The 15,777-nt window shown below is 36.1% G+C and overlaps 1 protein-coding gene across 2 annotated transcripts in view; it reads right to left on the bottom strand.

Moving 5' to 3' along the window:
* tgfbr3 (transforming growth factor, beta receptor III) overlaps positions 1 to 15,777 on the bottom strand; it is a 206,811-nt gene that overhangs the window by 120,625 nt on the left and 70,409 nt on the right. For both annotated transcript variants that reach the window (NM_001311172.2, XM_073952454.1), the window contains exon 3: positions 15,408 to 15,595. In NM_001311172.2, coding sequence (NP_001298101.2) covers positions 15,408 to 15,595 — 188 coding nt within the window. The remainder of the gene's footprint in view (positions 1 to 15,407; positions 15,596 to 15,777) is intronic.

Below are 15,777 nucleotides of genomic sequence, written 5' to 3'. Positions count from 1 at the left end.
GTATGTGGCTTTGATTTGAAAGCTACAGCCGGAGAGGGTAATTACATTTGTTCTCCTCATTCAAACCAATAGTTTGTTCCCCAAAAAGTTGGAATGCTTGTAAATTTTGAATTAATTGTGACTTGCTATCTTGAGTTTGATATTGATTTACATTGTGAGCTTATAATGGTGGTAATGGGAAAATGTGTTCATTTTCAAACATGTTTAAACAGCTTGAATTTTACATCTGATTTTTAAAACAATCAACAGATAGTCGTATCCTAAATATGAATTTATATCATGAAATCACGACTTTCAAATGACTTCTGGAGAAGGTCTGTTGATGGAGTATGGCTTTTTTTTTATCTTTAAACAAAAAACTTTAAAAAATTGAAAATTGAAATAATTTACAAAAGATATACAATAATTATTATTAAAGAGGTGGTCCAGAGTGTATTTTTAAGACTTGGTTGTGTTTATAAGATACAAAGCAATGTGTGCTCATGCTTCATTTGTAAAAAATCACATTATCATTTCATACTGTATATCTTACTTTGATTATATACAGCTAATTAGCTAACATGAAAATTACTGTGATGTTTCCTAGTTCCTCCAAAAGGCCCGCCCTCAAGAGGCTCTGATTAGTCAGCTAGCATAATGTGCTGTGATTCACGGATCAGCTTCACGACACCAGGCAAAGCCTCACAACCCTACATGCACAGGCTTTTGCACTGTGTAAATAATGTCAGTCAGAGTAGCTGTAAACTATATAGGTTTGAGCCTGAATCACACTGAAGATGACAGAAAAGGACACAGCTGAACCTCACGCCTGGTCTCTAAAACAAAACCTAACAAGTATCTTTCACATATTGTCGGGTTCGAGAGACACTGCAGCGCTGGTGAAGATTGTGGGTGTTTACAGCGGTTTGACTGATAAATTAGCTAAATTGTTGATGGTGACAAACAGCATTTCCCGTTGTTTACATCTTTGTTTATGTCTTCGCTACAGCATACCGATAACGCTAGAAACTATGCATGTCATAGATCAATGTTAACAAAAAAAATAAATAAATACTTACAGCTTGTGGCTCACAATCCACAGCTTCTTCTATTATGGTTGGAGCTGCTCCTTTTTTGAGGAGTTTTTAGCCAAATTCAGCACTGAACTATGAGAGATTCTAGAAGCTGACCTTTGTTAAATGCTAGCTATATATTTTTTATAATTCTCTGAAACATAATTAAAATTAAATTGTAAGCACTTCTCTCTTTGTGGTGCATCATTTAAAAACCCAAATACAGAAACAGACAAAGTTTTATTGAAATAGCAGCATTTTTGGATGACATTTTAGTTTTCTCTGCTATACTACAGCATTACAGCACCTCAGACCTTGCCTTGTTGCTGTGCGGGGTGTATACACATGGTGAATGCGCGTAACCTTAAGCGTTTGTGATCTCACTAGCCTGAATAATTTTTTTTGTAGTCCCCAAACTTCATTCACTGTAGGCTTTGCTAAGCTAACTCTGTAAAAGTCAATGTCTGCCTGTGCATTGAACTTTGAGCATATTACATTCCGAGATGCTGTTCAGGTTCACACAGCTACATTACATATCAACTAAAGTTTAAAATATGATATAGTAGGGGACCACCCCTTTAAAATATACCAGATCAATCAAGTACGCTTTATGAATGGGCTATATGCATTTGATAATGAAATTACAGATAATTAGTTTAATTTTTCTGATCAACTCCTGTTTGACCTACATACTTTTTTTTTAACCTTTTTTAACAAAACACAAGTATGTAGAAATAAAATATTTTGCCTTGTTTTGTGTAAAATAAAATATAAATTATCGATAATTTCATCAGTCAATTCATAGAGTATTCATAATGTGTGTTTCTGTTTTCAACATCTATGCAACAGAACGGTTGTTTGAAGAGAATGAAAGTGGACAGGCTTCACACCCCGTTTATACCTTTACTTAGTGTTGTCCACTTGTTATCAATTTGACAAAAACACATCTTAATGCCAGTTGTGAACAGTAGGTTGCAACTTGTAGTGGCAAAACTTAAAAACCCCTACCCTGACCCTCAAAGCATTGAAGGACAAACAATCTGTATAAAATTTGTACTATGACCCTTCCTCACAATTCATACCAAATGTATTCACCTCTATCTGAGAGGGTTAAGCCAGTGAGTGGACGTGGAGGATTTTAGAGACTAACCTTGCTGTAGTTGCTGACTGACCGACTGCATTCATGCTGACTCTGTAAACAAGCATCCGAGACCCAGTCCAAAACAAACAAGAGAATGGCCACTTCAAACAAAAAGAGATGAATTTATGAACTCTACGCCCTGCGTAACATTCCATGAGGCTGCATGACAAACAGCTTGCAAATTTCACACAATATGAAAGGCAACTGACACTGTTATTTCTAACAGGAGGATGCGAGAAAGACAGGGTGTGTGTTTGCTCAGAACTATGAAGCGGTGTTATAAAAATAAACATCGGATCTGTTATTATAACAGTAAATTACAGTTTATAATACTATCAGTTGTGATACATTTTTAGTATATCCTCTTAATCAGGGAGAGATGTGACGGGTCCATTCCATCCTTGAAGCAACATTTAATGGTATCATAAGTATGGCAAAAAAATGTCAAAGGAGTATTTTTATTTTAAAGAGTAGAAATCTTATGATGACTTATTTTGATCGTACTATACTTAAATCTGAAAGGATTTAACTGATATAATTCATTTTTGATACTTAATAAAGTAATATTTTACTTTAATACTATTTATTGTTATGATATCAAAATTAATAGTACACCAAAAATATGACATTTTACTAATAAGAAAAATATATAAAAAATATAATATTTTTTTATATTATAAAAATGAAATCATGTCATTCAAAACTGCAAACTATAATTGAAAGTGATGCAGTAATCAACAATCACACACATTTTTTTTTTTTATTCTATCAACAAATTAAGTTTTAGAACAAAAATTGAAACTAAAGGTTCTAAATTAACAAGAATACTAGCAAACATGCAAATACACACAATTTAAAAAGCCCCTACTTTGCATTATAAAAGGTCATATTTTGGTTTTGGGGGTTTCTGATATGCATGCAAGGTCAAAAAACACTTTCATTGTTTTATAATACACATTTATTTTTACCTAATTATCCCAACGACTACTATATGATTCATTCAGCGATTAATTTGTTCCCAAAACCCTCCTTAGCGCGATGCTAATCTGTGCTGATTGGACCAATGGCCCAGTCTGTTGTGATTGGTTGACTGCGCACAGTGCGACACAGAGAAACGTAGTAGCAGTAAGTAAAAGTAGCAGAAAAATATGTGAGAGCCCAATGCAGGAATGCAATAAAGCACTACAGTTAAACAGCACCTATTACTCTACTCTTAACCCTAACCTCCATAATAACAACAACACACATTCAGCGTTAATTCACACAGTGGCAAAAGTTGAACCATTTTGAAAATTAACCGCGCCTCATGTGTAGGAACAGCTGATGGTGGCCATAGCAAAGACAAACGGCAGAGAATCGCGAGTTCAGAAACTCATTTAAATGCATAAAGAAAGAAGCAAGTGTCATGTTTTCAAAGTGTTTTTGGGTGCAATACGTGAATAGCCCCATAAAGATTTAACCTGACAGATACAGTACAAGCACTGATCTATAATAGATAAGTGATGACAAGTCATGCGGGGCGATTACAACTTAAAACACACAATTAGACATATATTTTGCAAACTACACAAAACAAGGCAAAATTTTAATTATATTTACATCTTATAATCCACGGGAAGAAGAAACTGGTCTGTTTGAATTATTACAGTTACTGATAAAGTCCCTGTCAAAGTCTGACAAAGTCCCATGCATAAAAGTCTCTGCTGCTCCTTCTTTTAATCCTTTCTTTAAGGGCTGTCAAATCCTACGTTGCAGCGTATGTTATTGTATCTAAAATAAAAATAATAAAAATGACAGGTACAAACACAGCACTAGGTTGGCTATATTGTGGTATTGTTGTGAAAATAAACATTAACACTTTATTCCCTGCTGCCGAATCTCCATCTGTCAGTGATCAATTCTATGACCCCCCACGCTCCACTGGTGTCTGAAGGAAAAGCGTGTTCACATTTTACCAGATCTGGAACTACATATTTGGTGATGTACCGTATTGACGTCAACGTGATCAAGCAAAAAATCTGAACCCGTATTGATTCATTAATTTGACTCGATTAATTGAGTCGATTATTTTGTTAAAGAATCAATCGTTTTAAAATCGGTGCACTTTTAGATTTAAACCTTAGCTGGATATTTTTATTTACATAGAGCTGTGTTACACATTGCATGAAAGGTCATTTTCAAAAACCCATGAGAGGGGCTCTTTAGTTCATTTTAATAAGTATATACCACTGTACTGAATAGTCAGGATTAAGTAAATAACTGATGACAAATGAATATTAAAAATGACTGTTGTCAGATCTACAATTTCAAGCTGTACTGGTTTATTACCTTTGCAAATCTCATAAAGGTCCACTAGTTGGCGGAACCGGGGTGTCCAGTAACTCTATCGCCCCTCTAGGTTTTCAAAATTGTGTTTGAGAGCAGTAAATCAAGGCTTCGCTGAATTGTTTATGTCTTGGAGGATCTGATCCATCTGTCGTTGAAGGCCAGTGGCGCCTGGGCACATGAAACAAGACCCTGCCACAGTCTCCATGCTGGATTACCACTGAAGGACATAGTGTGTGTTCTGTGTGTGTGTGTGTGTGTGTGTGTGTGTGTGTGTGTGTGTGTGTGTGTGTGTGTGTGTGTGTGTGTGTGTGTGTGTGTGTGTGTGTGTGTGTGTGTGTGTGTGTGTGAAAAAAGAAGATTGTTTCCTATGAGAATTGGGTTTAGCGGTAGGGTTAGTAGGGGTATAGAACATATAGTGTATATAAAAATCTGTATATCTTTGAAAAGTTGACATTGTATTAACTTGTATTACCTTAGTAATTTTGATTCAAATGTAGTTCAAATTTTAACCTATCAAACCCTATTTGTGCTTTGTTCTTTTGTTGAACACAATAAAGTTTATTTTGAAGATTGCTGGTTGACCAAAGTCCCTTTAAGGCAAGTCATTTCATTCGGCAGCCATCTTTGAAGTGGCTCTCAGGCATGCAAGTGTAATCTCCAATCTCTTTAAATGCGGAAACATCAAATTCTCCAAAACTGTTAGCCAAACTCATGATTAGATTAAATTTTTGGTGGCACCAGTTAAATTTAACAACATCTGTGTCTTACATTTTGTCTTTAAACATTAAGATCAGGACAAAACCTGATTTTTTTCAGTCTGCCCAAGCTTATGTATGTGCATTTGAAGGGAATGAGATCATAACACCAACCTCTTTTATGGCCATTTCTGAAGAACGCGATCAGACGTCATCCTATCAATCAAACTATGTAACAAGCATAACAAGTAACTTACGCGTAACACAATATCATCCTCAGAATAAAGCCACGTCTGACCACACTTCTCTTCTGAAGTAATTGCCAACTTAATCCTGATGACAAATCTTCTTCCAAAATGACAGCAGACTCTTTGTGATTTGTGTTTGAATACCAGAGGCGTGAATTCACGAGGTCAGATGGGACTGACTGTAGCATGTGTTCATTTCATAAAAGATTACAAAACCAGAGAACATTTGTATTTAAGTTTATTTGCTTTAATTAAATGTAGAGCTTTATGTAGATATATTTTCATGTCTGTAAAACCAACTTTCCACTGCACACGAAAAACGACAAGCAGACAAGACTAGAAGTCATCCATTTCCAATGGAAAGTAGTCCAGGAGCTGCGTGATGTTCCGATCATCTTTGTATGCGTAAAATTCAGATCCGATTTGAGCTGCGGATACGTTGAAATATTTGAACTCCTGCGACTAGACAGTATGCGACTGGCCGACAGGATGTGATGTATTTCGGTGTTGTCACAGCAGGTTTGTGCGTGCGAGATAAGAAATAGTAGGGTTTCTTTTTTCCATTATTTTTTAAATCAGAAAAAAAGTCTATGTTAAAAAATAACTTTTCTATATGAGTAATAAAAATATTCTTTTTTAATGATGTCTCCACATTCCCTCTATGAGTTTCTAATATTCATTCATTTAGCCATGGTGAACGCACGGGGAATAAACACTCTTTCTTTTGCACTCCATTATTTCAGACACTGCACTGTAAAACCCAACAGTCAACTTTCTCAAATGAAATGAGTGTAGTTAACTCAAAATTTACTGAAAGTTAATTCTGCTTTTTTGAAAAGAGTTTTGAACTCAGTGTTGAAGGTAATGAGTTAATTAAATACATCATTACTTCAGCTTAAATGGAGTAAGTTCACAGTACTCTTATTGATTAGTTTTTGTTTTTTTTTTAACTCAAATGGTTTGTTGTAATCAGTTTCCTTAAACAGTTTGAGTTGCCTTTACAGTAATCAGTTGGTTTGAGTTCTCTTTATTTTTTGGGGTTTACTGTGCTCAAATTGCATCATTCACTCAAATGGACTAAGTTCACAGTACACATATGGATTAGTTTTTTAACTTGGTTTGTTGCAATCGGTTTACTCAAAGGGTTTGAGTCACCTTAGCTTTTTGGGTTTTACAATGTTCAAGAACAGCTTCTCTTCCATGGTGCATGACAAAACTGAAAATTCTGTGCAACTGCCCCGAGGGGAGCGTAATCCGACAGTCATGTTCGTATGCCTAAGGTAAAATTTTGCTGAGATTCCAGTATGTTTGCATGACCCATAAGGGTTCATAACAATAAAGCAACAAAAAATGCCATAAAAACAGATGTGTAGACCAAGCCCCTCCCCCAGAGAATTTTCATTCTATAGCGATCGATAAGTGGCTCCAATACTTGAAGGCAGGGCTTCCTTCCATAGACCTTCCTTCCATTCACTATAGCAGAAATATCAACGATTGCATTTTCCCCTATTAAAAATTATACAATTGACATGTCTTGTGTTTACTATACATACTTTTATTATAGTATTTTTTATAGTATGGGACATGATGGGTTCCATCAACCAGCATTTTTCAAAATATCTTTTTTGTGTGTTCAACTGAAGAGAAAAACTCATAAAGGTTTAAAACCGCGTGTGGGCAAGTAGATTGTCATTTAATTTCATTTTTTTTTTTTTTTGTGAACTATCCCTATAAGTATATATTAAATCTCAAATATTTTCTAGTATATTTGACTTTTTTAAGAACTTTCAAGTTAAATTTACTTCAAAGAATTGATTGAAAAACGGGTGCATGTACAGTTTAAATAAAATCAACCATGTGCATTTATCTCTGGAAAAGAGAGAGAGAGAGAAGGCGGTTTTGGTTGTGTGTTTTAAATGTGATTTAAGTGTGGGTGTGTGGATACAGAAGGCCACATCTGTGCCAATGCCCCAGGTAGGTGGTAGTTAATGTCAAGGCTCATTGTGATTCAGCCAGATGTCCTTGGGTGCTTATCTGTCTCCATTTAACTAAAAAAAAAAAAAATCTCTCTCCCACAACCATGACCCCCAAAACTGGCCTCGGCCCCTTCCAAACCTCCTCTGCGACGCCAAGGAGTCATGGACAGGCAGATTTATCTGTCCTTCTACCATCCAGCCACGGACCACACAGGTGAACAAGGCCTGAGAGACACCAAGTGAAGTGTCAGGACAGAGTCGAGTTTCGCAAATACATAAAATCTCTTAAATATAACTGGCGAGGAAAGTTTTGGCGTGCCGGGTAACCCAGCACTCCTTCATTAGCACAGCGAAGCAAGCCAACGAATACTGTACAAGCTAAGCACACGGTCCCGTTGAGAAATGGAGAACATCTGGAAGCAGTCCAAAACAAATAGTCCAGAGGGGTTCATATATAAACCAAAAGAAATGCAGCGCTCTTGGCCGCATAAATGTGTCAAGGACAAATAGTCTTGCATGACATTAGAACACTTCTAAAAGTCCGCAATCCCAAAGGAAGGAAGACATTGGCCGGGTTTAGCGTTCTGTGTGATTAGCAAGACAATGCATTTTTTATGTTGAAAATGAGCACAATGGACAAAAATGTGAACTTGAACCATGGTGAGAGGCAGATATTAAATAAATGAGAGTCTTCTGAGAATTTCGCCATACCAATGACCCTACACTTCCCCTTTGGGACGTTATTGTTTACTGGTTTCCGAGCCACACAAGCAGAATTCGAGACCAGTACTTGAAGTCGTTTTTTTTTTTTTTTTTAAGGAAACATCCGACCGCAAAGGGCACTATGGACACACGGTTACAGTGTGTCAAAAATAAATACATAAATAAATGAATAAATCCACTATAATCATTCCTAAATCAAGATAAACTATCTGGAAAGCAGAATTGGTTCATAGTGACAATTTAAGATGTCTTTAGTTTAAATAAATACTGTTTGTGGGTAAGATTAGATATGCGCACATTTTATAATACTGATTTAATTTAAATTAATTAAATTTAATAAAACATGAAATTCAAAATATTTAATTAATGGTTCATTTGACAAAGGAACATAACTCAATTGTTAAAACTAGCATTAATAGCATAACAACCGAAATAAATAAGCTTCTTAAAAAATGTAAAAAATATACTACACATAATCCAAAAAAAGTCTTTTTTTAAAGGTCATGTCCTAAATTAATAATCATATTGTCAGAAAAATAAAGAAATCATTTAAAATATTACAAGTAACTTTAGAGAAAATGTACAAACTATAAAATTGTAAAACAGTACAATAAATGAATGTACAGTCCTGCCATTCAATAATTACAGCTATGATAACAGTTTACATAAGGAAAATAGATCATTAGCATTTGTATTACTAGCATTTGCCTTATTATTAAGTCTTTAAAAGCAAATATTGTTGACTTATTCTGCTTAAAATTCTATTAAACTTCTTAACCGTCCCTATTCCAACACAATTTTAACAGCTAGTAACAGTTATTAGTCAACATGTATTGTCTAATCAATTTCTAAAGTAAAAATAGAAAAAAAATTGTGCTGAATTAAAACAAATGTAATCCAAACAAAGAAAAAGTCAAACTAGCCACTGACAATCCAATAAATAAACAAATGAAGTTTAATAATATGCAATCCTTATTTCTGACAGCAGGTCTTACTAAAATAGTACATTTATGCTCTTTTACATCATGTACACCTTAAAATTAAATTGAAGAGATCATTTTGAACAGATTGGGAAATAAACCACAGTTTGTTTGTTTTTTGCAGTAAAGATTATAGCGGCATCTCAAAAGAAGCATCAAAATCTGTGCCTGTGGGTTAGTATCCTGGTCCTATATTTTCCAAATGTGTGTGTATGATTATATTCTGATCCTTGTGCTCTTAGATAGTAAAGATCCGTAGTGCGGATGTGTGTACATCAACAGCTGTCATGATTCTTTTGTTCAGTGAATCCTTAATCTTCCTTCCCCATCACTGAGCACAATATCTGGACCGGTTTTTGAAATATCTGCGGCTTGGAATGCGGTAAGAGGAACAGTCTTATCTTCTTGTGTGTGTAGACAAAACTCACCTCATATAAGGCTTAAAGGGAGGCTGAAATCCGCTTATTTGCACGCAAAAAGACTGTCAGTTGTCAAGGTGTTAAAATACTTCCTCCATTTGAACATACAAAGATAGTTCACCCAAAAATGTCAAGTTTACTCTTAAATTTAATCATCTTAAATTTAATCATCCTTCAACTAGTTCTAAATCATTATGAGTTAAATAAGATTGTTATTAACCTGTACAAACTGACTTCCATAATGGAAAAAAGTACTATGGGAGTAAAATGCAACTGGTTTCTAATATTTCTCAAAATATCTTCTTTTGTGCTCAACAGATGAAATAAACTCAAAGAGATTGGAAGAGAAAATGTGGAGGGTAAATAAATGATGATTTCTTTGGTAAATAACCCTTTTGAGCAAGCGTTTTCCCAAAGTAATGTTTGTCTAAGCCAGGTCCAAGCAAAATGCCAGCAGGTGTCTGTAGCTCCGCTCACTCTCTGCCTCGCTGCGATGGGTGCGATGACATGCGAACAAAATGGCAACGGTTGGCCATGCCTACTTGTGGCTTTTTTTTTAAGTGTTCAGAAACCTATGGGTGACGTCATGGGTACTACGTCCATATATTTTACAGTCTGAGAAGTGATCAATTTCGGACACAACCCAAGTCCCAAAACACTTGCAACAGTAGTAAGTGGCATGTCTAATAATAATCGTAAACTGATTGTAATAAGGTGTGAGGGAATGGTCTAATTGAGTTAGGGATGTGTTTGTTTCAAAATGTCAATATTATTCAGCAAAATTAGCATAGTCTGCCTTTAAAAGCACACATTAATTCTTTAATCATACATGTTAGTAGCAAGATCAAAAATCCCATATTTTGATAAGGTACGACCACAGTCGCACAGTGGCACCTTTATTCTTGAGATTTGTCATGCTATTTTGTTGAGTTTGTATTTAGCACTGAGCTTTTCTTTGTGCGATTCATGTTATACATATCCTAGTCTTTCATTTTCCACTAAAATGAAGAAAAATGAACACAATAAATCCGAATAAGGAAAACGAACCAAGACATATTGTACTCCAACAAGGCCCTAAAATGTGCTGAGTAAACTCAGCCTTGGCCTACATTCAACTGTTCGCCAGTTTTAAGAGAAAAGCACAAAAAAAGGCAAATCTGTTACCAAGATACTGATACAATCCCACAACAACGGCATCATAGGGAATAGAGCTCTTTAGCTATTTGCCAACTAAAGCAAAAGGCAAATGGCAATATAGCATAGCAGAAAATGACATGTCTCATTCATCATCCGCAGAGCTCCAGTCCGCTTTCAGTCGTAGGAGTCTGGAATCCTGATGACTAGTTGGGACATGTTGATTTTCACACATCTCCAGCAGATGGTTTCAGGCCACTGCAAAGTCCTGACAGAGCAGATTTAGAGGACGAGATCCAATAGCATGACCAGTGACTCATGGTGAGGAGTCATGCTAGCAGACATGCTGCTGTTTGTCCATGAAAGAGCCTGCTGTTTAGATCAATTGCCTGCAAATGTTTAAGTCTTAAATCCTTAAATGCTTGACTGGACTGATTTGCTGGTTTTACGGTATTGGGCGGGTTGACCAGCTAGAGTATATCTTAACTACTGAATATTACAGACTATCACAATATTGATGCAGACTTTATGTGTACTGTAAGTACCTGGTATTCAGTGTGCAAAATATTTTTACTCTTTGGTCAAATTGTAACTACACAATCATTAAGTGGATACATAAAAAAAAACACACCCCTTATTTATTTTAAGAGTTCACACTGAGCTGATGATTGATTGGCATGCTTTTCCGGGAGAGAGCCCTGAGCTCATAAGAACCTTGAGCCCGGGGCTCCCTATCGTTTGCACGGCGTAAGGGGAGTTTGAGCTCAGGTAAATCTTGAGAACTCCCCTGTCATGGTAGCTGAAGAGCAGATAGTAGTTGCTTTAAAAAAAAAGACCTAGGCTGGGGCAATACTATGGTGTTAATTTGGATTAGTCAGTAAACTTAGGTTGCATGTTTTTGATCGGTGGGAGGAAACCGGGAAACCTGGAGGAAACCATGCAAACTCTTCACATAAACGTCTGCTGGTTTGGTAATGTCTGGAACCAGTGACATTCTTGCAGTGAGGCAACAGTGCTAAGCACTGGGCCACCGTGTCACCCATCTAAGAAAGGAGGAGGAGTAGGAGTGGAAGGGGGGATTCTTTAAAATGAAGATAACAATGATACATTGGGTATTTGCAGTGGCTTAGGCGTCATCTGATTGGTGCATTGAGAATTGGATAATGTGGGTTCAGCCGCTAGCAACCATAAGCATGTGACTCTCTCGAAATTAGTTTATAAATAAACTTCACTTATTAATACTGTTCATTCATTCATCTTCTACTGCTTTTCTGAAGCCGGGTCGCGAGGCAAGGAGAGAAACCCAGACTTCAGTAAACATCAGTATTGTGCCATTCAATAAACAATAACAGCTTTATAGCTAATAAAATAAAATAAAATAAAATAAAATAAAATAAAATAAAAATAAATTAAATTAAATTAAATTAAATTAAATTAAATTAAATTAAATTAAATTAAATTAAATTAAATTAAATTAAATTAAATTAAATTAAATTAAATTAAATTAAATTGAATTTGGTGCTCAATTGAATATGTAGCAAATGTCTGAAGTTCTAATGTAAGACACAAACTGAACATAAAATGTAGTCGGCTGCTGAATGGAACGGATTTTGCCAATAAAAACATTTATCAAACACTTTGCGATTGACAGCTTGCAAACAAAAGAAGCCCTTTTCCTTGCTCACCAGCACCATGTAGCTTACTCTTTTGAGATATGTCAGATAGCATTCCTCAGGCTTTTGTTTCACATACTGAAGCCACCAACAACAATCTGATCTCTCTGGCACGGATGTTTACAGGGCTCCGCTCCTGTGCTTTGGCCAGTGTGCTTTTCTTCTGCTTCCTGTCTGTCAGGGTGGAGGGAACAACAGCCGTCCACAGCGATGCTGATTACAATGCATGAGGGCACACGGTACAGGGTATAAATGTGAGCGGCAGTCTAATGGAGCGCCGTGGACTCAAATCCAAGGGGTCTTTGAACCCTGGCAGGAGGAAAGAAGCGAGCTTTTGTCTGCACCGACCCAGTTGAGTGATACTTGCTCCCTGATGCAAAAAACACACGACAGTGAAAGCGAGGCGGTTTAAAGCCATCATTGTCTGTGTCGGCAGGGACCGATATTGTATTTCAATAGAGCTGTGAGCCCAAGCCACACAAAGTTCAGAGGGAGAAAAAGCCTTTCTCGATCCGCGTGGCTGATAGTGCCATACAACTGCGTCCATATTCGCTCTTTCTGTCTTTCTTTCTTCCTCCCGTTTCGCTTGCAAAACTCTAGGCTCAGCCTTTAAAACATATCCCAACTTTCCTGAGGCCCATTGGTGTTTTTCTTGGGATATGTGAAGGCTGAAATATTGATGGCCAATCTTTCTCCAAGAACATATTTTCTTTCCTTACTCATTGGTTGCTAATGAGACTTCTAAAAGAACAACTTGGGCAGAAAAGGTTTGTATCAGAAATTTATCTTGCTCTTTTGTAGACCCCAATGTGTTTTTTATATATATTTGTTTGCACTTCGAGAAAAGGCTGTAATTACAGAAATGATAATGTAAACACGAGTCAGCGGTGATCTCAGCCAAATGGTCCTTCCAGCAATTACAACATCAACTTATACGCAAACCCTGTGGACGTACCCCACGCTGTTTCTACAACACCCCCACCTACTAGCAAGAGAACTCACAACTTAACCTCACTTTACCTCAGCCAACTTCAAAATCCAAGAATATTCATAAGGGCTTCATCAATACAAGTTAAACCTGCAAGAAACAGCTTTGCCAAAAAGTCATTTTAACAACTCTTGGTTTTCAGGTTTCAGTGGCTTGATGTCTCATCTATGAAACTGTCATCACTAGCACTCACACAGGGTCCTCCACATCCTTTTAATTGGACAATATTACTGCTGGACTGTTTAACACTAGAATTAAAGTGACAGTCATTTTGATATAACATTTTCATATTTTGTCATTAAAGGTGCAGTATGTACATTTGACACCCAGTGGTTGAACTAGGTATTGCATTCCTGGATCAAAGCAAAGGCAACCGCAGGTTGCCAGATTAACGACACCAACAGCGAGGCTGATTTAAACCGTGTTCTAAATAAAAGCAACGGCACACGATAGAAGGACTATTTTCCATAATAAAAGGAGTATTTGTTCTAACCAACACCTCAAATTGATATATTAGCAACAATTTCTATTTCTTACAGGTGTAAACAACTGGATAAACTGATCACCTCATGTAAACCTCATTACTTCATTTAGTGTTAAATGCTAATAATGTGAGCTTGAATGTCATTTTACATGACATTTATTGCCACATTATTGAAAGCAGCAGCAGATGGTTCACCTCAGATCTTGAAAATAAACCGTTTGAAATTGAACTTTGCAACTGTGACTCAAAACTAACACATAGTAATTCAGCATGTACATTTAATCATGTTAGAAAGGTTTAATATGTATTTATTAGATTATAAACCTTACAATTTCATGAGTGAGTGCATATGCTGTGCTTCTGAATGCCTGCTCACCTAATGTTCATGTTATTTATTTGCTAATTAATAAACACCTTATGTGGAATTTTATCTGCATAGTCACAACTAAGTGACTATATATATATATATATATATATATATATATATATATATATATATATATATATATATATATATATATATATATATATAGAAAAGATATTTTTTCAGGTGGGCCAACAAAAATTTATCAGAGAAAGAAGTGGGCCCAAAGTGAAAAAGGTTGAGAACCCTGCAATAAAGAATCCTGAATCAGCATTAGCTAATTTGTACAAGTTCAGTCATACAAAAATGTCTGATATAAAAAAAGAGGTGTGGCACCCACATCCCTAAACCCAACTATCATTGGTGGACAAGCTAATCATACTAAATTGTACAAATGAGATTGTGTTAATCCATATGAATTAGCAGCTAAATTAAAAAGTTACAAATATCTATGAGATTGTGTTGTCCTCACGCTCCAGCTTTATGTTTTATGTTGATTATATTAAAACAAAGAAAACAATCTGAAGGTGTTGTTTATAAGTTATATATACCATGATTTTATTGGTCTGGCCTGCTTGGGAATAGATTTTCCTCCATGTGGCCCCTGAGCTAAAATGAGTTTGACACCCCTGCTTTAGAAAAATCAAAAACTTAGATACAGCACCTTTAAAACCCTGACTTGTCCTAAAAGTTTGTTTACTTTATTCTAACATTGTTATACTATTAAAATTAGGAAAAACATAAGAATTTTCATTATTGGAATGGACCACCCTGGAATGGTCTAAGTGACCACATGCTTTGCAGCGTCCACTACTTGTATTTATCTGTTGCCTAGCAACTTTCGGCTAACAAGAAATACTGTGCTGATAGCAAAAACATAACTTTACTTCAGACAAGTCTTTCAAATTTTCAAAAACAACATTATAACAGCAGTGAAAAAACTTTGCTCTCCTGTTTGCAGGACAAAGTGAGGTATGCACCTTCAGGGGCTGTAGTAACTCATTTAAATTTATAGGCAATATTACAAAAAAAAGATTGCATTTTCAGGATGATGATTTGTGAATGCTATGTAATGTTTTCTTTGAAAACATACAGTGTAAACCAGTGCCAGACATGACTGAAACTGGTCATTGAATGCTTATGGAATGGTGTTGTAGTGCACATAAAAGCCCTTTGAAGTACTAGTAATTCAAGATTCTTACCTCTGCCATTTTCTCTCTGGCTCCTTGTGCACTGCCTTTTCGTAGGTTGATGATGTGCACCTCCTGAGGGTGGCTGGTAGTTCCTCTGCTTGCGCAGCCTGAGAGGGCGGTAAAACTCTTTAACATTGCCTGAACCGGGTGACCCACACCAACTGGCAAAAGTTCACAAGGGCTCCGAGACAATGGACCTGCAAATAAAAAAAAACATAGCGTGAACATCCTAAATGAACACACATTTCTGCCACATTATTCTGAAAACATTGTGTTTACATTTTATCACTGGAATGTATACAGGCTTTTATGTACAACTCTGAAGTGTTTTCAAATGTGTGCCACATGTTAAAAAAAGAGCAAAGCATCCCATATGACT

Source organism: Danio rerio, chromosome 6, assembly GCF_049306965.1.
Source record: "Danio rerio strain Tuebingen ecotype United States chromosome 6, GRCz12tu, whole genome shotgun sequence".
Classification (NCBI taxonomy): domain Eukaryota; kingdom Metazoa; phylum Chordata; class Actinopteri; order Cypriniformes; family Danionidae; genus Danio; species Danio rerio.
The sequence above is the reverse complement of the archived record's forward strand: the minus strand, read 5'-3'. Positions and strand labels throughout refer to the sequence as shown.